At 35.5% G+C, this 27,795-nt stretch overlaps 3 protein-coding genes and 2 long non-coding RNA genes across 13 annotated transcripts; 3 read left to right on the forward strand and 2 right to left on the reverse strand.

Annotated features, from left to right (window-relative positions):
- The first annotated feature begins 673 nt into the window (after positions 1–673).
- LOC108215396 (uncharacterized) lies at positions 674–9,578 on the forward strand. 9 transcript variants are annotated; one of them, XR_010290184.1, is made up of 12 exons: positions 674–751; positions 874–948; positions 1,695–1,924; positions 2,005–2,198; positions 2,335–2,447; positions 2,533–2,668; positions 5,737–5,813; positions 5,910–5,982; positions 6,105–6,404; positions 6,934–7,049; positions 8,171–9,287; positions 9,391–9,578. It is a non-coding gene; the product is annotated as an uncharacterized LOC108215396 (long non-coding RNA). The 9 variants fall into 9 exon arrangements; XR_010290178.1 differs by having other exon boundaries at positions 2,071–2,198; XR_010290179.1 differs by having other exon boundaries at positions 2,071–2,198; positions 2,369–2,447.
- Positions 1,514–6,354, reverse strand: LOC108215394 (ABC transporter B family member 11). The gene is made up of 11 exons (XM_017387897.2): positions 6,055–6,354; positions 5,906–5,960; positions 5,620–5,795; positions 5,272–5,493; positions 4,945–5,183; positions 4,333–4,858; positions 3,982–4,255; positions 2,752–3,890; positions 2,398–2,661; positions 2,021–2,314; positions 1,514–1,935 (listed from the first exon to the last, which is right to left on the reverse strand). The coding sequence occupies exons 1-11, from the start codon at positions 6,352–6,354 to the stop codon at positions 1,570–1,572; spliced, it is 3,855 nt and encodes a 1,284-aa protein (XP_017243386.1). The 3' UTR covers positions 1,514–1,569.
- A 174-nt stretch (positions 9,579–9,752) lies between the features above and the next one.
- LOC108215395 (uncharacterized) lies at positions 9,753–10,768 on the forward strand. The gene is made up of 2 exons (XR_001805928.2): positions 9,753–10,312; positions 10,438–10,768. It is a non-coding gene; the product is annotated as an uncharacterized LOC108215395 (long non-coding RNA).
- Positions 10,769–14,227: 3,459 nt separating this feature from the next.
- LOC108211304 (uncharacterized) lies at positions 14,228–18,003 on the forward strand. The gene is made up of 7 exons (XM_017382864.2): positions 14,228–14,385; positions 14,511–14,585; positions 15,383–15,440; positions 15,570–15,625; positions 16,421–16,483; positions 17,271–17,339; positions 17,656–18,003. The coding sequence occupies exons 1-7, from the start codon at positions 14,326–14,328 to the stop codon at positions 17,893–17,895; spliced, it is 621 nt and encodes a 206-aa protein (XP_017238353.1). The 5' UTR covers positions 14,228–14,325; the 3' UTR covers positions 17,896–18,003.
- Positions 18,004–18,287: 284 nt separating this feature from the next.
- On the reverse strand, positions 18,288–23,500 carry LOC108212842 (ABC transporter B family member 11). Its single transcript, XM_017384556.2, has 12 exons — positions 23,125–23,500; positions 22,987–23,041; positions 22,717–22,892; positions 22,349–22,570; positions 21,980–22,218; positions 21,338–21,863; positions 20,990–21,263; positions 19,994–20,877; positions 19,627–19,893; positions 19,273–19,536; positions 18,896–19,189; positions 18,288–18,778 (listed from the first exon to the last, which is right to left on the reverse strand). Exons 1-12 carry the CDS (start codon positions 23,422–23,424, stop codon positions 18,413–18,415), a joined length of 3,867 nt encoding a protein of 1,288 aa, XP_017240045.1. The 5' UTR covers positions 23,425–23,500; the 3' UTR covers positions 18,288–18,412.
- Positions 23,501–27,795: the final 4,295 nt, after the last annotated feature.

A 27,795-nucleotide genomic window follows, 5' to 3' on the forward strand; every position in this document is an offset into this window, starting at 1 on the left:
CAATACAGTGGTCAGTTGGTCATGTCTTGTAAATGTTGCATGTTCTTCTGTTTTTTGGTCAGAGTTAGGTATATACGGATTAAGATTATAATTTATACACTTTTAAAAGAATTTAAATAAAATTAATATGCTTGTAAAGTTTTATATACTGGTCTGCTAAAGAAAAGGTTCTGTATACTGATTAAATTAAAACTTCATTTAAAATTAAGAAAAGATCTTATGAATCCATCTGCAAACAATGATTCAACTGAATTTGAGTTAGTTGTTTCCTATGAAATAATAATTGTAGCAAAAGTTTTGTAAAAGTAATTTACATTGTATGTAATAAAATAAATACATAAATTCAAATAGTCCATAAAAATTTACCGATTGACCTATCAATACAGGATACATGATTTATTAAAGATTTATCAGAAATTTTTTCAATAAATTGAGAATTTTTTATCAAATCAAATTCTAATCAACAAATCAGTAAAATATTTTTCAAAATTAATTAAAACTTTAATTTATACATATTTTATGTTTAACTTTAAAAATCTCATACATTGTTAACAGTATAATTACAAAATTAGCTATCCGGTACCAAACTTGTACCGAAAACATAAATAATTTAATTAAGATGATATTTATCAAAAATATATATCTAAATTTTCTCCGAAAAATACTAGTCCCATATTTTAAGATCATCTTTTTTTAGCAAGAAAAAACGCCATGGCAGATACGCCTTATGAATTTTATTTCCGAAGATCAGGTATCTTTCATATACATTTGTGTTTTTGTATAATCACCCCTCTCTTGATTTTTCAAGAATAGTTAACATTTTATTATAAATTAATTTTAGTGATTCTTGATGTGTTTGATTGATGGGTGCAGTTAGAAGAAGCTAAAAGAACAAGAGGGGCTAGGCTTGAAGATGGTACTGCTCAGAGAGATAGACCCCTTTTCGAGGTTTAAGCAATTCTACTTTCTTGTGATTGGTTTTCTCTTTTGGTTTTGTTGATTTTCAAGATTTGTTCTTTTTGTGAATTATGTTGATAATGTATATTGGTTAGAAGAATCCTCCATTAAGTATGATGATAATAATTAGGCCAAAAGCAAAAAACTAAGGTGGACATGGAAACCATCAGAATCTATTAAGATTGCAAGAACTGATATTGGTACAGTCACGCCTTCAACAAACAGCAAAAATGATAAATCCCGACCTGTTGTTAATAGTACTTTGACTGGTCTGTTTTAATGCAGTAATGAAAGTGATGACGAGTGAGTAGTAAAAAACCTTTGCGGAATAGTTTTTAGTGTGGCTTCATGTTGAACTGTATACTTGATTCTTTTTTCTCTAAAGAGAAATTTAATAAAATATGGTAATTTTCAATCTTTTTGTAAATTGTTATTATTTTCTTTTTAAATCTAAAGTTCTGGAAGATAGTAAAGCTGTGTAGGAGGCTGAGATGACATTCAATGGTTGGATAGTTTATTTTCTACTTATCTCAATAAACACTAAGAACAAACTGAATAAAGAAAATCCATGTTACCACTGCTTGAATCAAGAAGCAATTTACAAAGGAACAGTCAGTTAGGCTCTTCCCTTGTGTTGCTAGTGTGGAGTGCAACTAAAGATGCATAAAAACCATCTGTGATGCTGATCAATTTCTCGTGTTTACCTTTCTCCACGACAACTCCATTTTTAACCACAGCAATCACATCCGCGCCTTTGATTGTGGACAAGCGATGAGCTACTACTACTGTTGTCCGGTTCAACATCACCTGGTCCAGTGCATCTTGTACAACTCTCTCTGATTCAGCATCTAAAGCGCTTGTAGCTTCGTCCAGAAGCAGTATCTTCGGACTTTTGACAATGGCACGAGCAATGGCAACACGCTGCTTCTGCCCACCAGATAACTGTATGCCTCTCTCCCCTACTAAGGTATCATATCCCTACAAGTTTCCATCAAACAATGTTTGCATCAGATTACATCTTAAATTCCTGCATATATTTTTTTGCAGTGTGTGTTTCTCTAACCTGTTGCAATCCACTTATGAACTGATGAGCATTGGCTTTTTCTGCTGCAGCTATAACTTCAGCTTCAGTTGCATCGCCACCCTTCCCATAAGCAATGTTGCTTCTAATCGTATCATTGAACAAGGCTGGTTCTTGGCTTACAAGTCCCATCTGTTGCCTCAACCACTTCACTTGCAAGGTTCGTATTTCGATCCCATCAAGTGTAATATTACCTGCGTTTGGATCATAAAATCTTTCCAGAAGTGCAATCACAGTTGATTTTCCACTTCCACTTTCTCCAACTAAAGCAACTGTCTGCAAAATGATACCAACAGAAGAATAATAATGAATATATGGATTTGGACACAGCCAGAGTCTTATAAGTAAGAATGTCTTGCCTTGCCACTTCGAATTGTCAAGCTAAGGTCTCGCAAAATTTGAACATCAGGTCGAGTTGGATACATAAAGCTTATGTGCTGTAACTGTATATCTCCGTTTACATTCTGTAATGTAACACCTGATTCTTCGTTCAGGTCTATTTCCGGCTTTCTGTCTAGGATTGAAAAAATAGATGCAGCAGCTGCTTTAGCTTTGTATGAATCTGATGCCACGGAACTTGATTGAGAAATACTGATAGCAGCCATTGTCAGTGCAAAGAAAACCTGCAAGGTAAATAAACGTCTCACAATAGTTGAATTATCTGCACTTTGACATGTTTAAATCACGAATGTGTGGAAAATGTAGGCTCTTACACGATAAACGTTTTCAAAATCTGTTATCCCTAGTGCAACAAAACGCGCTCCAGCGTAAAAGCTAACTGCATAAACAAAATATAGTGAGGCAGAAGATAGGCCGAACCCTGTTCCACTAATCATTCCTTGCCTGATCCCATTTTTCTTTGGACCTTCACATTTCTTCGTGTACAAGTCGATTACTTTCTCTTCAGCACAGAAAGAAGCAACTGTTCTTATACTCCCAACTGCATCAGTTGCAACTTGGCTCGCGTCCTCGTACATCGCCTTCGCATCTGAACTGAACCCTGATAAGAACATTGTCTGAACATATCCATTAACTGCTACCAAGGGTATCAAAGCAAGGATGACAAAAGCCAGCTGCCAACATGCTACGAAAGCAATAATTAAACCAGATACTGCTGAAGCTCCGTCTTGAACCAGTTGTCCGAGTCTATCACCAACTAATGCACGTACAGTGGCTGCATCTGTAGAAAGTCTAGCACCAATTGCCCCACTCGAGTTCTCAGGCTTGTCGAACCATCCTACTTCCATGCTCGCCACCTTCTCAAAACACAAAGATCTGATCCTTTTTATTAAATTACAACCGGCCACAGCAAAAAAGTATGACTGTGCTGGATATGCAACAAATGATACCGTTCCAAGGGCTACAAACATCAGGGCCCAGAATTTCGAGTCCTTGCTCAATTCATGAGGTGCCTCAAATAATATTTTTATAGTGCTCGAAAGTAGCACACCAAATATAGGATATGTAACACCATTGACGATAGCAGCTAGAGATCCTGCAAACAGGGCAGGAATCTCAGGCTTGTTAAGATATGCAAGCCTTCTAAGGGGAACTTCTGGACTTGTTTTCTGGTTCGGGTCTTTAGGCTCAGGTTCAGGTTTGGGTTCTGGTTCTCCTATTACGATTTCAGTATGTCCGGTGGGTAAACGAAACGATAGGGTGAGTGAACGACGGCTGCTGCTATTTCCTACACCAGAAGACACCCTGCTAATGGAACTGTACATCCTTTGACTCGAAGCGCTACCACTTCCTGCACCAGCATCAGTCTTGTCACGGCTGTTGCTCACTTCTTGCAATTTTATTAGCTGAGAGTATGGGCCTTCAGAGTTTTCAAGTAATTCGACATGGGTGCCTGATTGATCAGCAAAATAACATTAGAAACAATGCTAAAACTTATTTGTCTCTACCATTTCCACCACATAAATTGTGATTTTGGATTATACCTTTTTCAACCATCTTCCCTTGATGGATCACTGCAATCATATCAGCATTGATCACTGTGCTCAAACGATGTGCCACAATGACAGTGGTTCTGTTAACCATGATCCTGTCCAGCGCCTCCTGCACAATTCTCTCAGACTCTGCATCAAGTGCACTAGTTGCTTCATCAAGAAGTAGGATTCGCGGGTCCTTAAGAATCGCTCTGGCTATGGCCACTCTCTGCTTTTGTCCACCAGAAAGCTGAGTTCCATGCTCACCTACCATGGTGTCCAGTCCCTATTATCAAATTCAAGGGTCAGTTGACATATTTTCCCCGAAAAAAAATTAGAAAAAGCTATGATCAGCTTCCTAACCTGAGGTAGTTTATCAATGAACTTAGCAGCATTTGCTAGCTCACATGCTGCTCTGATCTCCTCAACAGTTGCACCATCCTTACCGTAAGCAATGTTGTCCTTTATGCTAGATGAAAACAAAACAGGTTCTTGACTAACAAGCCCAATTTTTTCTCTAATCCACTTGAGCTGAAATTCCTTCAGATTTGTTCCATCTATAAGAACCTCACCGCCTTGTGGATCGTAAAATCTCTCTATCAGACTTATCACTGTAGACTTCCCACTACCACTCTGTCCAACCAAAGCTGCAGTTGTCCCGCTGGGGATGGCCAGGGAGAATCCACTAAATATTTGCTCATCAGGCCTTGCTGGATAACTGAAGTGGACATCTCTCAACTCTATATCGCCTTGAATGTCATCTAATTTTTTCCCACGCTTATCATATGGATCTATAACTGGTCTCCTATTTATAGTTTCAAACATCTTGAAAGCTGCAGCTCTGCCTGCTGCAAACGCGCTCATGCAAGGAGACGCCTGCCCAAGAGACCTGTGAACAGACAGTTTGGCCCAAGATTTCAATACTAGCACAACAAGTAATCATAGAATGATTAATCAGATCAAGGTACTTCTTACATAGCACCAGTAAGAACAGCAACAATGACAACGATCACAGTACCCCCGGAATAGCCTTTTTCAATAACCAGCTTTGCACCAAACCAGACAGCCATTGCATAACTGCAGAATGCAACAGACATAACTGTGCCTAGTCCTAGTCCAGAAGCAAAGCCTTCCTGAACACCTGATTTATAAGCTTTTGTAAGAGATTTGTTGTAGTTGACCACAGCTTGTCTCTCCCCGGTAAAAGAAGCAACCTACAAAAATTTTAGAAGTGTTTATAATGGCAAGCCTACTCAAAGTTGAGTTTTCATGTTTAAACTCAAAATACGGATGAGATAATACCGTTCTTATTGATCCAATTGTTTGTTCCACAATTGTTGCTGCTTTTGCATACGCATCTTGTCCGCGAGTAGACATCTTGGAGCTAACAAGGGACATCATTCCACCAGCCATCACGATTGGTGGAATAGAACTCATCAGGACTACTGTAAGGAGCCATCCGTTGAAGAAAGCCACAAAATAGCCTCCAACGAATCCTGTAATCATCTGTATAAATTTCCCAACCTATAGCAAAATGTTGAATGTTACTTTTTCCTCTTGATTACCAAATGGTCTAAACAACGCGTTTAGAAACTAATTGTTCCCTTCCTGGGAAGCTAGCTACTTACTGTAATCTTTAGAAGTTCTTACCTTCTCACCCATGGCATCTTGTATGAGAACAGTATCGCCAGACATCCTTCCAACGACTTCTCCAGTATTCGTTTCCATATCAAAGAAGGTAATATCTTGTCTTAATATATTCTGCAGGTATAATTTTCTTATCCTGGAAGCCTGTCTCTCTCCGGTGACCATCCAGCAAGCCACCTCTGTAAACACAATCGAAGGTATTTCATATTTGCGTTTAGATTTGAATGCATACAGCTGCTACTTCAACATATGCAGTTCTACACTGCAAATTAATGTGAAATTTACTTACGCAGAAATGATGCTACACCAGTTCCCAGTCCCAGATAAACAAACTTTAGCGAAACCTGATTTAAACAGTTTAAACAGGTAAACACTTGTCCTTGAATAAGGATTTCAATTGAAACTCGAAATTGTGCATGTGGAAACAGTGTTACTTACCTTTGAAACCACCTGGATTACATGAACTCTGTCTTGATTCTGTCCGAAAGAATTTGCCAATTCTCCGTAAAGGACAGTCATCAAGGGCATGCTCAATCCATTGCCAATAGAGCCAATGATACCGAATATCATCAGCATAACATCCACAGAATCAGCAAATGCAAAGAGCTTATGAAACGGTACTATATTGGTACTCTCCTTTTCTTTTGAGCCATGCCCACCGGAACTTCTTTCCACCCCTGTATCCAGGACCTGCGCTGTGGAGGTTCCACTCATGTCTTCGCTAACATCATTGGCCATGCTATCAGTGCTGCTAACCAACTCCGCGTTTGCTCTCTTCAAGTCAGCAGGTTAGGATACTTGAATCTGATAGTAACACTAAACAAACTGCACATGAAGTTTTATAAGAGCCAAAACTAGTAAGCCATCAGACGAAAGAAACGACAACCAGAAAAGATGAAAACCAAAGCCTAAAGTAATCAGAAAATTTCAACTGATGATTAGATCATCCTTTTTCTCAATCTTTCTTGACATGCCTTTTTAATATTTCTTTAGGGTGACTATTAATCTAAATATCAAATATATAAGACAATAAACAAGAATCTGATCGAGCCATTATCCATAATCAATGGCCGAAATGATGATTCCAAAGTATATTATAAGAGTGTGTGTCTGTGCTGAAAGAGGCTTGCTAATGTTATAAATTATTTCTTCGTTTTCACTTTCACTCCCTTTCGTAGAAATTTTTTCTGCTCTTTACGTAAAAACAGCGTATGCTATAAACAACGAAAGCTACACTGCGACCAGATTTCTGTTATCTATCTCAGAAGCTGGAAACTTACCAGATGTAGCAAATTCACAATTATTTCTTCTTCGCAGAAAACAAATCTCCCTTATATCTTGGAAATGGATCCGAAATTCATCTTCATTGCAGACTTTGTTGCTTTTATCTCTAGTGCAGCGTCGGTTCTGCATTCATGCCTAAGAATGTATGTGTAAGTCCTCTTCACTAATGGCCAATACACCGTAAACAAGAAAACTCAAAAGATTATAATGCCTAAGAATGTATGTGTAAGTCCTCTTCACTTATTTATTGACATTAAAGAATCTCTTGTTGGCCTTGAAACATACTGCAAGCCTTCTACCTCAGATACATATACTACTGTCAAATAAACTTCAATAACTTCACCTGCTGCAGTAGCTGAAGCGAAAATTCCAGATTAGGGAGGTTTTATGTAATGTAAAAAGGTTAAAATACGACTAAAGAAACGCTAACTGCTACTTGGATTGTCCAAACTTTGTGACAATATCATACAACTTTCATGACACAGAGAGCAGAATGTGAGGTGACCACAAATTGCATTTGATTAACAATGCAGATCATAACGTGTTGATAGGCAATTGGTTTAGTTACTAACTTTTGGTTGGATTAGCAATTTAGTTAGAGTTCTTAACAGACAGTAGCACTTCTGTTCAATTTTTCTGGACACGGCCTTTGTGTGACAGTTTCCTCAACATGGTTTACAAGTGCATGTTTCGTCGACGTTTTATGCTACTTTAGAACACATAATGCATGCACAAAAGTGAGATGGACACGTTTTTTGGTCCGAGATGCAACCACACTGGATGAAGGTAGCCTCTGAAGTACACTCTACATGACTGCATCCATCATGTTAGTAACTGAATGCAAATATGGTAAATATTTGAGTTCAGTATCGACATTTGGACACGTATCATGGTTTGTCCTAGACACGGATGCGCAAACTGTTTTCTTCGGCTGAGTTCATAGGAATCATAAAGCATATATATTTAGGTCCTGGTCCATGACATTATAACCAACATACAGCTTTCTGGCCGTCGGATGAATATCCAGTGTCCAGGATTATAATAAAAATTTTAATACGTCCAACGCTTTTTAACCGTTGGACAGGATTATAATAAAAGTTCCTAATATACGTATGCCAGGACCAAGACCAGGACCCATATATTTAATTTGCAGAATCTCAGTTCAATCCGGCTTGAAATGATAATAGATGATTTTTTTTCACTTATCAACAAGAACGACGAAGTATTAAAATATACTCGTTTAATTTATCCTCTGTCCTTCCTTATTCAGGTACACGAGTTTACAACACAACTTATGTTTCTGAGATGAAAACGCATGATTAAATGCCTTTTCAAAGTCCTGCAGGCCTGTGGAAAGATAGATGTCTGTTGATTTTTTTTAATTATCTGAGTAACAATGTGATAAGCAAGATGAGATCTTTACTACTATTAAAGTGTACCAACTTACTATGCAAAAGTTAGTAAAATATTGTTGTGACAAAAAGGAGTGTTTGGACAATTTTCGAGGATACGGCCTCAAATATCATTACCGGAAAAAATGCCCCCAAATATCATTTTACAATCCAAACGTTAAAACGTTAGATGGTGTGTTATTCATTTTTCCTTTTTTACTTCTTAACGCCAGATCGTTTAGCATTTGAAGGCCTGGATACTATTTTTATTTCACCCTCTAAAACGTCATATCATGTTATATTTTGTAGTGATTTTTAGATCTAACCGCAACACAATGTAACATGTTCTTTTGAAAATCAAAACACTGGACTATCCAGTTTTTGACAATTTCGGCTCTGTTTTTTATTTTTACTTCAAACTTCACGTACACAAGTTGCATCATTTTGAATCCTTAGATACACATCATACACATCATGTATTTCAAAAATACCCTCCACTAACGGTGTTAAATGAAGTTAACGGTTGTACACAAAATGCACACATTTTATTAACTTAAGATACACATTTTGCAATTCTCAAACAACAGATACACAAGTTGCATAATTTGAAAACTTCAAATACACATCCTACATTTTACTCTGAAAATAAAGCAAAGTGCAGATGACAAATACAACTAGCAGAGTGCTTGTCATTCTCATCCTCAAGTACTTTTAAGCCTGTTTATCTCTCAAAATTTGGCTTTCGATTTCTAGATTGGAAGAGGGTACTTGTCAATATCATCATATTTGATAGGACCATGGTTCATATCAAGTACTACCAATGCTTCTTGCACCTGCAGGTCCTGCACATCCTCGGCTTCTTGCATTCACAAAAGATAGTCTTGAACATAGATGATATTGCTACATATTGCTCATGTTGCCTCCATTTGCTCATCAGACTTACCCTTACGTAGCAACCGGCAAAGATGTTCAAGTGCTCCTTAAACTCATTTCTTAGTAAGTTAGAAACAATCTCTCAATCATTCTCAGTATAAAATCCACCATGGAATTGCAAGTTTATGTGAAGAAGCAGCTACTAATACAGGAATGCATTTTATAGGCCCATTTAAAGAAAGGAGGCCAGCTCTTCTTGGTAAGTCCCAGGAGGTCTCTACACCACTGCATCCCTTAGCAATGAAGTTTTTTCTTCATTTTATGTTTCCATAATTATGCTTTTCTTTATTGGGAGGTCCCCGGTATATGTATGCTGAGACTTGTTAAATAATATACATGTTCTTGGCTGCTGTATGGAAAAAAAAACCATTTCTATTACATATAGCGCTTTTTAACAGTTGTACAAATTTCTCCCATTTGACGATTGAAAAACTGCTCACTAGTCACAACATATATATGTGAGAGACCTGGACCGTTTTTTATTCTACCAAAACTGATCTAATTTCTTCTAAATCCGATCAATTCTACATATTTCTCTTTATAACTAGTATAATAGATTAAATATATTAAATATTATTATATTTTTTTTATATATCTAATTAATGTTTCGATTAATTGCTCGATAATGATTTCACTGATTAAATCTGATTTTCACTTTTACAATATTGATTAAAACAAATCATAAAAATCGAAAATTGAAACTAATTGATTAATTTACTAATTTAAGATTTATCACATATTTTTAATAAATTAATTATTTTTAATTATATTAGAATATAATTGACAATATATTTATTAACAATATATTTTATGAAGATTAATCGCAATAAATCGAGTATTTTAGAATTGAAACCTTGATGGCTTGATCTATAAAATAATTCAATATAAGTTTTTCTGCCAGGATTTAAATATTATTATTTTACATATAAGCCCAACATATATTAATTATTTTTTATTAAATATGAGTATATTTTAAGATCATCTTCCTTAAAAAATTGTCCGAGACTCAGAGCAAGTACGCAAAAGCCATGGCAGACGATGGGCTTCCTCCTCCCATACGACTTATGAATTTTATTTCCGAAGATCAGGTACCTTTTAATATACATACTCATTCACATATTTATTATATATTGATCCATCTTTTAATTTTTCAAGAACCCTAATCAAATTTTGTACTTTGATGATTCTTGATGTGTTTGATTGATGGGTGCAGTTAGAAGAAGCTAAAAGAACAAGGGGGGCTAGGCTTGAAGATGGTACTGCTCAGAGAGATAGACCCCTTTTCGAGGTTTAAGCGATTCTGTGCTTTTTGATTGTGTTGTCTTTTGGTTTTGTTGGTTTTCAAGATTTGTTCTTTTTGTTGAATTATGTTGGTAATGTATAATGTATATGTTTGTCGATGTGTAATTGAGGGGAATGGTATTGTTGAGCTTAGACTGAAGAGTTTGGGCTCGAGCTTGACCGAGCTATAAATTTGTAGTTTTGAAACTTGAGTAGACGAAAATTTGGCTTGAAAGAGTGAAGAAACTTTAGATGGTGACAAATGTCCGAATAACTAGCCTGTTGGATAAACACTTCTCTTGTTAATATTGCGATTAAGCCTTGCCTTGGTGTAGGCATGTGTGCATGTATATTTGAATTTTGTAATTGACCTATCGGGAAAGGAAAAAAATTTGACGCGAGGTTGGATCGAATAATAGATACTTGACAAAAATGGCTTGTTTAGGCTTCCGAGTCGAGTAATTTGAAACTTGGAGTGGGCTTTACATGACTGCATCCATCATGTCAGTAACTGAATGCAAATATGGTAAATATTTGGGTTCAGTATCAACATTTGGACACGTATCATGTTTTGTCCTAGACACGGATGCACAAACTGTTTTCTTCGGCTGAGATCATAGGAATCATAAAGCATATATATTTAGGTCGTGGTCCATGACATCTCTTAACCAACATACAGCTTTCTGGCCGTCGGATGAATATCTAGTGTCCAGGATTATAATCAAAGTTTTAATACGTCCAACGCTTTTTTATCGTTGGACAGGATTATAATAAAAGTTCCTAATATACGTATGCCAGGACCAAGACCAGGACCCATATATTTAATTTGCAGAATCTCAGTTCAATCCGGCTTGAAATGATAATAGATGATTTTTTTTCACTTATCAACAAGAACGACGGAGTATTAAAATATAGTTTAATTTATCCTCTGTCCTTACTTATTCAGGTACACGAGTTTACAACACAACTTATGTTTCTGAGATGAAAACGCATGATTAAATGCCTTTTCAAAGTCCTGCAGGCCTGTGGAAAGATGGATGTCTGTTGATTTTTTTTTATTATCTGAGTAACAATGTGATAAGCAAGATGAGATCTTTACTACTATTAAAGTGTACCAACTTACTATGCAAAAGTTAGTAAAATATTGTTGTGACAAAAGGGGTGTTTGGACAATTTTCGAGGATACGGCCTCAAATATCACTACCGGAAAAAATGGCCCCAAATATCATTTTACAATCCAAACGTTAAAACGTTAGATGGTGTGTTATTCATTTTTCTTTTTTTACTTCTTAACACCAGATCGTTTAGCATTTGAAGGCCTGGATACTATTTTTATTTCACCCTCTAAAACGTCATATCATGTTATATTTTGTAGTGATTTTTTATCTAACCGCAACACTATGTAACATGTTCTTTTGAAAATTAAAACACATGACTATCCAGTTTTTGACAATTTCGGCTCTGTTTTTTATTTTTACTTAAAACTTCACGTACACAAGTTGCATCATTTTGAATCCTTAGATACACATCATACACATCATGTATTTCAAAAATACCCTCCACTAACGGTGTTAAATGAAGTTGACGGTTGTACACAAAATGCACACATTTTATTAACTTAAGATACACATTTTGCAATTCTCAAACAACAGATACACAAGTTGCATAATTTGAAAACTTCAAATACACATCCTACATTTTACTCTGAAAATAAAGCAAAGTGCAGATGACAAATACAACTAGCAGAGTGCTTGTCATTCTCATCCTCAAGTACTTTTAAGCCTGTTTATCTCTCAAAATTTGGCTTTCGATTTCTAGATTCGAAGAGGGTACTTGTTAATATCATCATATTTGATAGGACCATGGTTCATATCAAGTACTACCAATGCTTCTTGCACCTGCACATCCTCAGCTTCTTGCATTCACAAAAGTGGTCTTGAACATAGATGATATTACTACATATTGCCCCTGTTGCCTCCATTTTCAAATCAGACTTGCCCGTACGTAGCAACCCTCAAAGATGTTCAAGTGCTCCTTAAACTCTTTTCTTAGTAAGTTGGAAACAATCTATCAATCATTCTCAGTATAAAATCCACAATGGAATTGCAAGTTTATGTGAAGAAGAAGCTACTGATACAAGGGGAATGCATTTTATAGGCCCATTCAAAGAAAGGGAAGCCAGCTCTTCTTGGCAAGTCTCAGGAGGTCTCTACACCACTGCATCCCTTAGCAATGAAGTTTTTTCTTGATTTTATGTTCAGGTTATTATGCTTTTCTTTATTGGGTCTAGTTCGCTAGCTATGCATGCCGTAACCTGTTAAATAATATACAGATTCTTGACGATCGGTCGGAATTAAAATAAAATTTTAGTATTGTATGAAAAAACTCATTTTTATTATATACAGTGCTTTTTAAACTTGAACCTTCTTTTTTGACAATACATGCTTATATGCTTTACATAATTCTAATAATTCTTTAGGTAAGTCAGCGTCAAATCCGAAATTTTCGGGATAACAGAGGATATACCCACCACTCGGTTATCCAACCGAGTTCAAACATGAACTGATCTAATTTCTTCTAAAGTTAATCAATTATACGTATTGCTCTTTAAAACTAATATAACAGGTTAAATAAATTAAATATTATTATATTATTTTTTATATATCTAATTAATGTTTTGATTAATTGCTCGATAATGATTCCGCTGATTATATCTGATTTGCGCTTTTACAATACTGATTAAAACAAATTATAAAAATCAAAAATTGAAAATAATTGGTTAATTTACTAATTTAAGATGGGTCCTGTTCCCTGACAATCAGTTGTCAGGGAACAGTTATGTAACAATCTGTTTCCCAGCCGTTGGATCGACGATCCAACGGCTGGGACAAAAGGAAATTTTTTTAACATTCCGCGCATATTATACGCAGATAGCAGGGGTTCCGCGTTATTTTTACGCGGATACATCAAAACTCCAAGATCCAACTCATCTCTCCTGCGACACCAACTCACCACCACCGATTGCAACAGCCACTTTTCCTTATCCTCTGTTCATAACACACCACCAGCCTGTTCAACCCCCAATCAATCGTGACTACAAGCTTTGAACCCACTTCATCCTTCTTTCAGCCCCGTACCCACAGCTCCGGCGATATATTGCTGCCGCGAAATCAACGCAAACCACCACCATTAACAGCCTCCGTTTTCAAGCAGTCGACCATAATCACATCAATATATACATACACGGATTCACCCACTCCGGCTTCGTTTCGATCTCCGTCGCCGGCTCAGCAGTGATGGGCAAGAACAGAGGATGAAGGGAGATCGAGATCGGTATGTATAGATCAATCCGCGTATAATAACCGCGGCTATCCGCGTAATATAACCGCGGATCCGGTGCCTTTCGCTGAAAATATGCGCGGATCGATTAAATTTTTTTCTTTTATCCCAGCCGTTGGATCGATGATCCAACGACTGAGAAGCAGTGTGTTGGTTAAACGTTCCCTGACAATACCCATTTAAGATTTATCATATATTTTTTAATAAATTAATTATTTTTAATTATATCATGATATAATTGACAATATATTTATTGACAATATATTTTATGAAGATTAATAGCAATAAATCGAGTATTTTAGAATTGAAACCTTGATGGCTTGATCTATAAAATAATTCAATATAAGTTTTTCTGCCAGGATTCAAATATTATTATTTTATTACATATAAGCCCATCATATATTTTTATTAAATATGAGTATATTTTAAGATCATCTTCCTTCAAAAATTGTCCGAGACTCAGAGCAAGTACGCAAAAGCCATGGCAGACGATGGGCTTCCTCCTCCCATACGCCTTATGAATTTTATTTCCGAAGATCAGGTACCTTTTAATATACATACTCATTCACATATTTATTATATATTGATCCATCTTCTAATTTTTCAAGAACCCTAATCAAATTTTGTATTTTGATGATTCTTGATGTGTTTAATTGATGGGTGCAGTTAGAAGAAGCTAAAAGAACAAGGGGGGCTAGGCTTGAAGATGGTACTGCTCAGAGAGATAGACCCCTTTTCGAGGTTTAGACAATTCTGTGTTTTTGGATTGTGTTGTCTTTTGGTTTTGTTGTTTTTCAAGATTTGTTCTTTTTGTTGAATTATGTTGGTAATGTATAATGTATGTGTTTGTCGGTGTGTAACCGGGGGGAATGGAATTGTTGAGCTCAGACTAAGGAGTTTAGGCTCGAGCTTGACCGAGCTATAAATTTGTAGCTTTGAAAGAGTGGAGAAACTTTAATTGGTGACAAATTGACGAATAACTAGCCTGGTGGATAATCACTCCTCTAAGTAATATTGCGATAAAGCCTTGCCTTGGTGTAGGCATGTGTGCATGAGTATTTGAATTTTGTAATCGACCTATCGGGAAAGGAAAATGGCTTGTTTAGGCTTCCGAGTCGAGTAGTTTGAAACTTAGAGTGGGCTTTATAAACTAATCACACTGCTCGAGCTTGATTCTTGCGGAGTCAAATTCTGTTTTACAAGTTACCAGCCTAGCTTGAGTAGATCACGACTCTACACTGTGTATAGCATCTGGAATAATGCTTGAGTTTCTTAATTTCTTGTTATCTTACCCTAGAAAAAGTTTGTAAGAGTAATGCGTGAAACTGTTTTCCCTCTTTTGACACTTTAGTAACAATGTTTTTGAATGCACATCGTAAAAGATAAAAGAGCACTGAGCTTGATATCTAAATTCTGATGCTTGCCTCTCTATTGTTTGGAGATATTGCAGTATTGCACTTAGCAGTTACTCTTAGGTTGACAACACTTGGTTTGTATCGATATCGCTTACATTTTTTTGTGAATTTGCAAATATATAGGTCCTAAAGGAGAATAAAGACAAAAAAGATGCGGAATTCAATGAAAGATTCAAACACAGTAAGTAACATAGTCCTCCATAAACTGTATCGATTTTGTTGTATAGGACTATAGGAATGCAGGATATTAAATAGCCCTTGTTTCTATATTGATAAAACATAGTTATCTAAGGGAATCATATCTTTGCAGGACCTCCAAAGGCTTTAGATGAAGATGAAACTGAGTTTCTTGATAGACTAGAGATGGTGAGATTATATTTTTCTTGTAATTCTTACTCATTGATTAGTCTTGCATATAAATGAGGTCACTAAAATTGATTGTTCTGTTCTTCTGGGGATGATATTTGCAGTCTTTGGTAGTTTTGCCATTTATGCAGTTCTTGAGCAGGCCCTTTGCCTTCCTATATATTAATTTAAATGTGGATTTTATGCTTTGCCGAAATACTAGTGCCGAAATACTAGTGCTGCATGCATATTCAACTCCATCTTAAAGTAAAGATATATATATGTGTGTGTGTGTGTGTGTGTGTGGATAGTTTATACATTTTTTCACAGATATTTTACTTGGCTCTTGTGTAATGCATCGTATATCTTGTATGTTTATTTCAAGTGTTTGGTGCACCATAAAAATTTCTGCCTCAATAATATATTAATTTTAAGAATGATTTATCGTTGTAGTCAGTATTTGCAAGATGTGTACACTGAAATAGTATCTGCTTGGTTATACTGAGATGTGATAAACACCACAAGTAATAATATATCTGTTTGTGAAATAAAGAGATAGTTTCTTTGATCAAAGAGATCATTAATAAGGTGTACTCAGATTTGCTGTTCCTTACTTCCTTGCTCAAATCTCATTGCTAATAGTTTTTCCTTGTAAATTTCATAATTTCCTCCGGTAGTACCTTTGCTCTAACAGATAATTCTTGGTTTTCTTTTTTTCTTTACATAGAGTGAATAATTTGAAACTGCTCAGTTTTCATGCCTGCTCATATTGTCATCTCTGTACTCTTTTGTTGCTAAACTTGGGTTGTTATTTAGTCAAGGAGAGAATATGAAAGGCAAATGGCAGATGAAGAGGCGGAACAGCTGCAAAGATTTCAGGTATAATTATCTTGTATCTTATAGTTTTAATTCTGATTTAGCGCGTACTTGCAAAGACTCGTGTATATATGATTTTCAGCTTGTATTCCCTGTATGTGAAGTTGCTAGATCTCTGCATGATCTACATGTACTATCTATTGGCGGGTCAAAGTAACCTTCAATTCAGAATTAGTCATGTTATGGTGTAAATTAGCGTTTATTACTCGTCCAGGTCCCAAATATAAGGTTGACACGTACTTCAATTGCTTTGGAAACATGTCTTGATCTATATATATTTTATATTTACAAATATTTAAAATTTATGTTTTAATCCAATAAAATAAAATTGAAAAGAACTAATTTTGAGTAGGTTGGAAAGCCCTTAGAATCACATGAAAGAAATTTAAATTTTAAAGTACCTTATTTTTGGGACCTGAGAGAGTATTGTAATGTAGCTTATTTGTTGGAGGGGATATTTTAGTGGTCTTTTCATACTTGGGCACATATTAAATTGCATAAGCGTGTTGTATTGATTTCTTCTTGTGCCTTTGACTAGCCAATCTTTAGCACCACCTGTTGTGCAAACCCTATAGTGATTTTGTCTCAACAAATAAGTAACTCCTTTTGTTGTAATGGCAATGAAAATAATTTCGAAGGTTTGCCATTATTATTACAGTAATGTACATCTTACATGAGGTATCATGTTTACAGTCAGATCTCCTCACTATACTTCATTTGTTGTACATAGTTCAGATTTTAGAAGCTAATGTTGGTTCTTTTCCTTCTATACTTTTGTGACCATTTTCAGGCAGCTGTTGATGCACAATCTGTCGTTGTCCATGAAATTAAGGAAGCACCCCCTGTCCCAAAGGTTCAGGTTAGATTTTCTCTTGATTTTAATTTTCAGTTTTTCACTCATTCAGATGATATCTATGCTGCATGCATGGACTTTAAATAGTGATGATTTGTTTGCGAGGTTTAGTCTGGTACTGTATAAGTTATTTTTCTATTTAAGATATTGTAAATTAAGTAAGGTCATAAGGTCCAATGACGTGAGTTCTGCTGAGATACCCGTTTAAGGGCATTCACAGTTAACATGGCACTAGTGACATGACTGATTGTGGAGCAGTGGTACTTAGATTAGTTTGTACTTGTAAGGTAGTGTTAATACTGATTAGCTAAGCTCTTTGTAGGAACCCAAAAAGCTTATTGGAAAGAAGAATCCTCCTTTAGGTATGATTATAAAAGTTAAGCCACAAGCAAAGAAAGCAAAGGTCGACGTGGACAATCCATCAAAATCTGTTGAGATTGCAAGAACTGATATTGGCCGAGTCACGCCTTCAACAAACAGCAATGGTGATAAATCCAGTCCTGTTGTCAATAGTAGTTTGAGTGGTCTTGTTTCATATAGTGATGAAAGTGATGACGAGTGATTAGTAAAAAAAACTTTGCGAAATAGTTCTTGGGGTAGCTTCATGTTGTACCGTATACTTGATACTTCTTTATCGAAAGACAAATTTAGTGGAATACGTGTTTTTCAACTTCTTGCATTTTTTTTTTTTGCAAATTTGTATTTAAAAGTTCTAGAAGATAGTAAAGCTACATGGGAGCTATGTTACTTGACTCTTAAATTTGCCTCAAATATCTCTGTCTTGACTTTCGAACGATCGCCTCAAATATCTCTGTCTTGACTTTCGAACATCGTACGGACACGTTGACACTTATTTTAGGACTAAAATATTGTCGAATCTGACATTTGGACACGTATCCATTTCAGACAATCTATTTTTAGCTGAGCCTAGGTAACACAAGAAGGAGGCTAGGATGATATTAAACGGTTGGATATGATATATTTATAGTTATTACAACTAACACTAGAAACACACAGAAGAAAGAAAATAGATATTACAACTGCTTCAAACAAGAAGCAATTTACAAACAACCAGTTTCTCAGTTTATCTCCTCCCTGGTGTTGCTAGTGTGGAGTGCAACCAAAGATGCATAAAAACCATCTGTGATGCTGATCAATTTCTCGTGTCTACCTCTCTCCACCACAACTCCATTTTTAACCACAGCAATCACATCTGCCCCCTTGATCGTCGATAAGCGATGAGCTACTACTACTGTTGTCCGGTTCACCATCACCTGGTCCAGTGCATCTTGTACAACTCTCTCTGATTCAGCGTCTAAAGCACTCGTAGCTTCGTCTAGAAGTAGTATCTTCGGGCTCTTGACTATGGCACGAGCAATGGCAATACGCTGCTTCTGCCCCCCGGATAGCTGTATTCCTCTCTCCCCTACTACGGTATCATATCCCTACAAGTTTACATCATAATAGCATTGAATCAGATCGTATAGGAGAGAATGCTAAACCTGAAAACCAAACGAACCCAGTATATCACACTCAGACGACGCAGTGTGTGTTAATCTAACCTGTTGCAATCCACTTATGAACTGATGAGCATTGGCTTTCTCTGCTGCAGCTATAATTTCAGCTTCAGTGGCATCTCCACCCTTACCGTAAGCAATGTTGCTTCTAATCGTATCGTTGAACAAGGCTGGTTCTTGGCTGACAAGCCCCATCTGCTGCCTTAACCACTTTACTTGTAAGGTTCGTATCTCGACCCCATCAAGTGTGATGTTACCTCCATTATGATCATAAAATCTTTCCAGAAGCGCAATTACAGTTGATTTTCCACTTCCGCTTTCTCCAACTAAAGCAACCGTCTGCAAAACAACATCGACAGAAGCATACTAATGAATATTTGGATTTCGACACAACCAAAGTCTTGTAAGTAGGAATATCTTGCCTTGCCACTTCGAATTGTCAAGCTAAGGTCTCGCAGAATCTGAACATCAGGCCGAGTTGGATACGTGAAGCTGACATGGTGTAACTGAATGTCTCCATTTACATTTGGTAATGTAACACCAGATTCTTCATTCGGGTCTATTTCCGACTTTCTCTCTATGATTGCAAAAATAGATGCAGCAGCTGTTCTAGCTTTGTATGAGTCCGATGCCACGGAACTTGATTGAGAAATACTGATAGCACAAAACGTCAGCGCGAAGAATACCTGTGAGGCAAGTAAACAGCACACGATTGTCGGATCATCTACATTTAGACACGATTAGCTTACAAAAGGGTGGAAAATATAGGTTCTTACGCGATAAACTTTTTCAAATGTTGTTATCCCTTGTGCAACAAAATGTGCTCCGGCATAAAAGCTAACTGCCCAAACGAAAAATAGAGCGCCTGAAGATATGCCGAACCCTGATCCACTAATCACTCCTTGCCTGATCCCACTCTTCTTTGGACCTTCACATTTCTTCGTGTACAATTCGATTACTTTCTCTTCAGCACAGAAAGAAGCAACTGTTCTGATACTCCCAACTGCATCAGTTGCAAGTTGGCTCGCGTCCTCGTACATTGCCTGTAGATGATTAAGATTTGGAACACGAAAAAACAGAAGTCTGAGATTCTGTATAAACCTTTTTCTGGAGATAATTATAATGTTTGAGTACTTAACAAACCTTTGCATCTGAACTGAACCCTGAAAAGAACATTGTCTGAACATAACCATTAAGTGCTACCAAGGGTAGCAAAGCTAGGATGATGAATGCCAGCTGCCAACACGCGACAAAAGCAACAATTAAACCAGAAACAGCTGAAGCTCCATCCTGAACCCATTGTCCAAGTCTGTCGCCAACTAAAGCACGTACGAAAGTTGCATCTGTAGAAAGCCTTGAACCAATTGCTCCGCTTGAGTGCTCAGGCTTGTCGAACCATCCTACTTCCATGCTTGCCACCTTCTCGAAGCACAAAGATCTGATCCTTTTTATTAATTTACATCCAGCCACAGCAAAAAAGTATGCTTGTGCTGGATATGTGATAAATGATGCCACTCCAAGGGCTACAAACATCAGGGCCCAGAATTTCGAGTCCTTGCTCAATTCATGAGGTGGCTCGTATAAGATTCTAACAGTGGCTGAAATTAGCACACTGAATATAGGATATGTAACACCGTTAATGATAGCAGCTAGTGATCCTAGACACAGGACAGGAATCTCAGGTTTGTTGAGATATGCCAGCCTTCTGAGGGGAACTTCTGGACTTGTTTTCTGGTTCGGGTCTTTAGGTTCAGGTTCAGGTTTAGGTTCTGGTTCTCCTATTGTGATTTCAGTAAGACCTCCGGGTAAACGAAATGATAGAGTGAATGAACGACGGCTACTACCACTCCCTACACCAGAAGATACCCTACTGATGGAACTGTACATCCTTTGACTTGAAGCTCTACCACTTCCTGTACCAATGTCTGTCTTTTCACGGTCACGAACACCTTTATTGCTCACTTCTTGCAATTTTATAAGCTGAGAGTATGGCCCTTCAGTATTTTCAAGTAATTCAGCATGGCTGCCTGAATGATCAGCAAAACAACATTAGAAACAATTCAACACTTCTTTGTCTTTCTTGAGTTCAACCACAAAAATTGTGAAGTATCAACTGAATATTGTGATCTTGGATTTTACCTTTTTCAACCATCTTCCCTAGATGGATCACTGCAATCATATCAGCATTTTTCACTGTGCTCAAGCGATGTGCCACGATGACAGTGGTTCTGTTAACCATTATCCTGTCCAGTGCCTCTTGCACAATTCTCTCAGATTCTGCATCAAGTGCACTAGTTGCTTCATCAAGAAGTAGGATTCGCGGGTCCTTAAGGATCGCTCTGGCTATGGCCACTCTCTGCTTTTGTCCACCAGAAAGCTGAGTTCCATGCTCACCTACCATGGTGTCCAGTCCCTATTAATGCATTCAGGGGTCAGTTGAAGCTATCATCGATTAAAGTAAAGAAATCATATGGATATAATCCAAACCTGAGGTAATTTATCAATGAATTTAGCAGCATTTGCTAGCTCACATGCTGCTCTGATCTCCTCATCAGTTGCACCATCCTTGCCATAAGCAATGTTGTCCTTAATGCTAGATGTAAACAAAACAGGTTCTTGACTAACAAGGCCAATTTTTTCTCTAATCCATTTTAGCTGAAAATCTTTAAGATTTGTTCCGTCTATAAGAACCTCACCGCCTTGTGGATCGTAAAATCTCTCTATCAGACTTATCACGGTAGACTTTCCACTTCCACTTTGTCCAACTAAAGCTGCAGTAGTCCCTCTGGGGATGGCAAGGGAGAATCCACTAAATATATGCTCATCTGGCCTTGCTGGATAACTAAAGTGGACATCTCTCAACTCTATATCTCCTTGAATGTCATCTAATGTTTTCCCTCGAGTATCATACGGATCTATATCTGGTCTCCTATTTATAGTTTCAAACATCTTGAAAGCCGCAGCTCTACCTGCTGCAAATGCATTTATGCAAGGAAAAGCCTGCCCAAGTGACCTATGAACAAACAGTTACACAATATCTCAATACTTGCACGATAGAATATACATATCTAAAGCTAAAACTGTCACTAGTGTCATATTGGAATGATTGATAAGATTAGAACATCTTACATAGCTCCATTAAGAACAGCAATAATGACAGTAATCACAGTACCCCCTGAATAGCCTTTTTCAATAACCAGCTTTGCACCAAACCAGACAGCCATTGCAAAACTGCAGAATGCAACAGACATAACTGTGCCTAGTCCTAGTCCAGAAGCAAAGCCTTCGTGAACACCTGATTTATAAGCTTTTGTAAGAGATTTGTTGTAGTTTACCACAGCTTGTCTCTCTCCGGTAAAAGAAACAACCTACAAAATATTCAACAAAAAAAAAAAACGCAGGAAAAAGTTATAATTGTAAGACAACTGACAGTTGCATAGCTGAAACTCAATGTTGAGTTTTTTCATGTTTAAACTTAATTCATGGATGAGAAAATACCGTTCTTATTGATCCAATTGTTTGTTCCACAATTTTTGCTGCTCTTGTATAAGCATCTTGTCCACGAGTAGACATCCTGGAGCTAACATGGGACACCATTCCACCAGCCATCACGATCGGTGGAATAGAACTCATCAGGACTAGTGTAAGGAGCCATCCCTTGAAGAAAGCTACAAAATAGCCTCCAACAAAGGATGTCATCATTTGTATGAATTTCCCAACCTATAGCAAAATGATGAATGTTATTTCTCAAAATACAAAAGGATTTTCCTCTTGATCACCGAATGGTCTAAACACAACACCTTCAGAAACTAATTGTTTCCTTCCTGGGAAGCTAGCTGGTTATTGTAATCTTTAGAAGTTCTTACCTTTTCGCCCATGGCGTCTTGTATGAGAACGGTATCACCAGACATTCTTCCAATAACTTCTCCTGTATTAGTTTCCATATCAAAGAAGGTAATATCCTGTCTTAATATATTTTGAAGGTATAATTTCCTTATCCTGGAAGCCTGTCTCTCTCCGGTTATAATCCAGCAAGCCACCTCTGACAAACACAAACGAAGAATGTATTTCATATATGAGTTTAAACTTGAATGCATACAGCTTCTACACTGAAAATTAATGTGAAATTCACTTACGGAGAAATGAAGCTACACCAGTTCCCACTCCAAGATAGACAAATTTCAGCGATACCTGATTCAGTGGTAAGATGATTAATTGGAATAAAGATTTCAACTGAAGGTGGACATTGTGCATGTAGGATCAGTATTACTTACCCTGGAAACCACCTGGACTACATCAACATTATCTTGATTCTGTCCGAAAGAATCAGCCAATTCCCCGTAAAGGACAACCATCAAGGGCATGCTCACTCCATTGCCAACAGAGCCAATGATACCGAATATCATCAGCATAACATCAAAAGAATCTGCAAATGAAAAGAGCTTATGAAATGGTACTATATTGGCGCTCTCCTTTTCTTTTGAATCATTAGCACCAGAACTTCTTTCCACCCCTTTATCCAGGACATGGGCTGTGGAGGTTCCACTCATTTCTTCACTAACATCATTGGCCATGCTATCAATGCTGGTACTATTAACCAACTGTGCTTTGCTTCCTTCTAGTCAGGAGGCTAAGAAGCTCGAAGTTGATAGTAATGATAAACAATCCGCGCATGGATTTTATAGGAGCCAAAACTATTAGGCCTGCAGACAAAACAAGCGACAACAAGAAAAAGCTGGAAACCATTATAATTCAACTGCTGATATCAGACAATCCTTTCTTCTTAATCTGCAGATCAGCATCATCTCGCGTGACAAGTCTTTTTATTATATCTTTGATTTCCTTATGCAACAAATATATCAGACAAAAAACAAAAAATTGATCACGCCATTTCAAATAATAAATGGCCGAAATGATGATTCCATAGTGCCTGGAACAGTATCTCAGTTTCCTCATGCCAGCCTGCCCAGGTGGCCTAAGGCTAGACACTTGACAAAAATTTCAATACCAGTATAACTAATTTATATGCGAATCTAAAAATTTTAGTCGAAGGCATTTTCGGATCGTAGAGTATACTGTTAAGGTAAATGTCAACAGAGTTGAAGTAGGATGATTGATCAGGTCAAAACATAGAATCTTGCTTGGCACCATTTTGAGTTACAATGACATGGAGTGAGGCGTTTTTTTCACTTGGACATTCGGATTCAGGAAACAACTCTCAGAGATCTTTTTTTCCTTTTGGAAGACAATCTATTGATGTTGGAAGACCTGACGGATTCTTCCATTATATCATTTCCGGGTCCAATGAAATTCATAGGTATAGGAAGAAGTCCCATCAAATATAAATTTTTTCTGTATGCCTTTTGCCTTAAATATATACACTTACTGTCCAATTAAACTTTAAGAATGTACTGAGAAGAGGTAAAAAACAAACACATTTTAGATTCACTAAACACTAGTGAGATTGTCCAAACTTTTTAACACTATGCAAATTTCATGATGCATAAAACAGAAGTGAAGTGAACACAAGTTGCATTTGGAAAACAATGCAGAGTATAACTTGTTCCTAGCAGACAGACAGCACTTCAGTTCTGTTTATCTGGACACGGCCTTTGTGTCACAGTTTCCGCAACATGGTTCACACATCGTATGTTTCAGTCGATGTTTCGTGTTACTTTGAAGCACATAGTTCATGGATGGTTGCTTCAGTGAGATGGACGCGCTTACAAATTCAAGTTAGTAACTGAATGCAGATATGGTAGATACTTAGAATTTCATATTTACTTTTAGACTCGTATATCATTGTTTTCCGGGTTCGAGTCTGGCTCAAGTTAGTAAGTGAATGCAGATAATAAATACTTGAATTTCATATTTACTTTTAGACTCATATATCATTGTTTTCCGGGTTCGAGTCTAGTTCGAAGAATATGATGTTATTCTCTGTGGTCCGCGGACTCAAATTTAAAACCCAACTTATGTTCTTATGAAAACATAGGATTCAATGGCAATGCAAAATCTTGCAGGCCTTTGAAAAGATAGCTACCGTTGTTTTTTTATTATCTAATGACATTAACAATGTCATGAGCAAAACGAGATTTTTATTTTAGTGCAGCATGCAAAAGTTATTGAAAAATTTCCCGACAAATGGCCAGGAAACAGAAAAAACAAAGGTGCAGCATGCAGTGATGGGGAAAGTTATTAGGGGAAAAACAAAGGGTCTGCATCTGGCCATCACTATCCAAATTCCGAAATTTCTTCAAATTCTTAGTCTCTGAACTCCTTTAAATTATAAAATTTCCTCTATTACTCTACCTTCATCCATTATAAATTATTAAAAGTTCTACATCAATTTTTTGTCAAATTGATTGAATTCCCACTGATATTTAAATATATTATACAAATTAAAAATTAAAAGACATATTATTTTATCATATACCTAAAGCACCAAGATTTATGAATTTGGATGATTTCTATTGGGTTATCATCTTTAATAATGATGGACCCCTACAATTACAATAACCAAACCAATCAAAACCCTCCAATTTCATAAATGTTAGTCTTACCATGTGCCCAAGCAATAGCCAAATACATAATACATATCAAGACTTTTAAGCTAATTTTGGTAGATCGTTGGATACTTAAAACTTAATTGATAAAAATAATTTTAAATTAAGTGTTTTATATTTGATTAAGATGTTATTAAGAATATCTTCAACAATTATTAAAATAAGTTATTAATATAAATATATTCGCATCCCTAACTTATTTATCTTGGGAACGAGGTCCGAGAACTTGACACATATTTTAAGATTCTTATAATAATATATAATTTCATGAATTATTTTAATTATTTTTTTCTTCTAAATTAAATTTAAAAGAAAAAATTATGAAATCATATTTTATTTGTATCTTAAAATACGTGTCAACTAATATAAAATAATTAAAAAAATAGCAGACATCGAAGTATATGAATACTATCAATATATATATATAAAGGAGAATGCGGGCGTCTCTAGAATTGCTCGATTCAGTCTTCTAATTTTTCTTAAATTTCAGATAGAAAATATAGTTATAATTCAAAAAATCATGTTTAAGAATTCTAAAGGTGATACAATTCTTTTCTTATTGAATTGAATTCTAAAGATGATACAATTCTTTTCTTTTTTATTTAATATTTTTATTGAAATATAAAGATGACACAATTCCTTTCTTATTTAATAATCCTAAAAGAAATAGGATTATTTTTTTTATTTGATATTTTTTATTGAATTTTAAAGATGACACCATTCTTTTCTTATTTAGTAATCCCTAAAAGAAATAGGATTATGTTTAAAAAATCAGGTTCAAAGATTCCAAAAGTTAATACAATTCTTTTTTTTTTGGATTCTAAAGATAATACAATTCTTTTCTTATTTAGTTATCCTAAAAAGAGTAGGATTATATTTATTTAAACTAACAATCACATATAAAATACAATTTATATTTAAGATTTGTAAGGTAATACGTACAATTTTTATTATTAATTTAGTCTTATAATTTTTTTAAAATTTCGTATAGAAAATAAAGGATTGCAAAGATAATAATCATTAAAAAACACTAATAGCAAAAAAATTAGAACCATAAAAGAGCAATAATTTTTAAGTAATAAATAGGAATCATAAAATAAACATAATTAACAAAAAAATAGGATATATAAAATAGGAAATATATATTGATTTTATAATAATGTAAATGATTCTTGATTAGTATTGCGTTTGACGGGCACGGGAGGTGGCCCAAACCAATTTTTATTTAAATAATAATAAATTTTCTATTAGTATTATGTTTGACGGGTTAGTGGCTAATATAATTTTTTATCTATGTTATAATATTTGTTTTTTTAAACGGTACCACAGTTCAAAATAATTTTTATCCAATTATAGTTATAATTTAAAAAATCAACTTGAAGGATTCCAAAAGTTAATACAATTTTTTTTTTTTCGAATTCTAGAGGTAATACAATTTTTTTATTATTTAGGAATGCCAAAAGTAATAAGATTATATATATTTAAACTAATAATCATAGATAAAATATAATTTATATTTAAGATTTGTAAGGTAATACATACAATTTTTATTTCCGATTTAGTCTTATAATTTTCTTAAATTTCGAATAGAAAATAAAGGATTGTAAAGATAATAATCATTAAAAAACTAATACCAAAAGTATTAGAACCATAAAAGAATAATAATTTTAAACTAATAAAAGGAGTCAAAAAATAAAAATAATTAACATATAAAATAATACATATAAAATAGGAATCATATATTGATTTTATGATAATGTTAATTAGTATTGTGTTTGACGGGCACGGGAGGCGGCCCAAACTAATTTTTATCTAAATAATAATAAATTTTCTATTAGTATTATGTTTGACGAGAAAGTGGCTAAAATAATTTTTTATCTATGTTATAATATATATTTTTGTTAAAACGGGACCACAGTTCAAAATAGTTTTTGTCCAATTATAATCTTTAATTTTATCATAATTAGAATAATTTTTATTAGTATGTGTTTGACAGTAAGGCAACTCAAACTGATATCTAAATTATAATGTTTTGTTATTGGTATTGTGTTTGATAAGAGAGCGGCTCAAACTAATTTTGATCTAAATTATAGTATTTAATTTTATCATAAAAACAATAATTATGGATTAATATTGTGTTTGACGGGAAGGAGGTTCAAACTAATTTTATTATTAGTATTGTGTTTGAAAGTATGGCCACTTAAACAAATTTTTATACCAATTATAATATTTTTTATTTGTGATATGTTTAACAGAAAGATGACTCAAAATAATTTCTATGGTATTATAATACGATTCATATCAAAATTTATCACGCGGCCGCGAAGCGCGGCTTTTTTCAATAGTTATAAAATAATTTGTGAAATTCGGTTAAAACCA

This window comes from Daucus carota, chromosome 3, assembly GCF_001625215.2.
Source record: "Daucus carota subsp. sativus chromosome 3, DH1 v3.0, whole genome shotgun sequence".
Taxonomy (NCBI): Eukaryota; Viridiplantae; Streptophyta; class Magnoliopsida; order Apiales; family Apiaceae; genus Daucus; species Daucus carota.

Coding starts and splice junctions, on each gene's coding strand:
- LOC108212842 (XM_017384556.2), bottom strand. CDS start 23,424: ATGGCCAATGATGTTAGTGAAGAAATGAGTGGAACCTCCACAGCCCAT. Junction 20,878..20,989: donor AGGGAAGATGGTTGAAAAAG/GTAAAATCCAAG, acceptor CTGATCATTCAG/GCAGCCATGCTGAATTACTT. Junction 19,537..19,626: donor CATTTGAAAAAGTTTATCGC/GTAAGAACCTAT, acceptor CTTGCCTCACAG/GTATTCTTCGCGCTGACGTT.
- LOC108215394 (XM_017387897.2), bottom strand. CDS start 6,354: ATGGCCAATGATGTTAGCGAAGACATGAGTGGAACCTCCACAGCGCAG. Junction 5,494..5,619: donor AAGATGCCATGGGTGAGAAG/GTAAGAACTTCT, acceptor ATTTTGCTATAG/GTTGGGAAATTTATACAGAT. Junction 2,662..2,751: donor ATTTTGAAAACGTTTATCGT/GTAAGAGCCTAC, acceptor TTTACCTTGCAG/GTTTTCTTTGCACTGACAAT.
- LOC108211304 (XM_017382864.2), top strand. CDS start 14,326: ATGGCAGACGATGGGCTTCCTCCTCCCATACGCCTTATGAATTTTATT. Junction 14,386..14,510: donor ATTTTATTTCCGAAGATCAG/GTACCTTTTAAT, acceptor TGATGGGTGCAG/TTAGAAGAAGCTAAAAGAAC. Junction 16,484..17,270: donor AACAGCTGCAAAGATTTCAG/GTATAATTATCT, acceptor GACCATTTTCAG/GCAGCTGTTGATGCACAATC.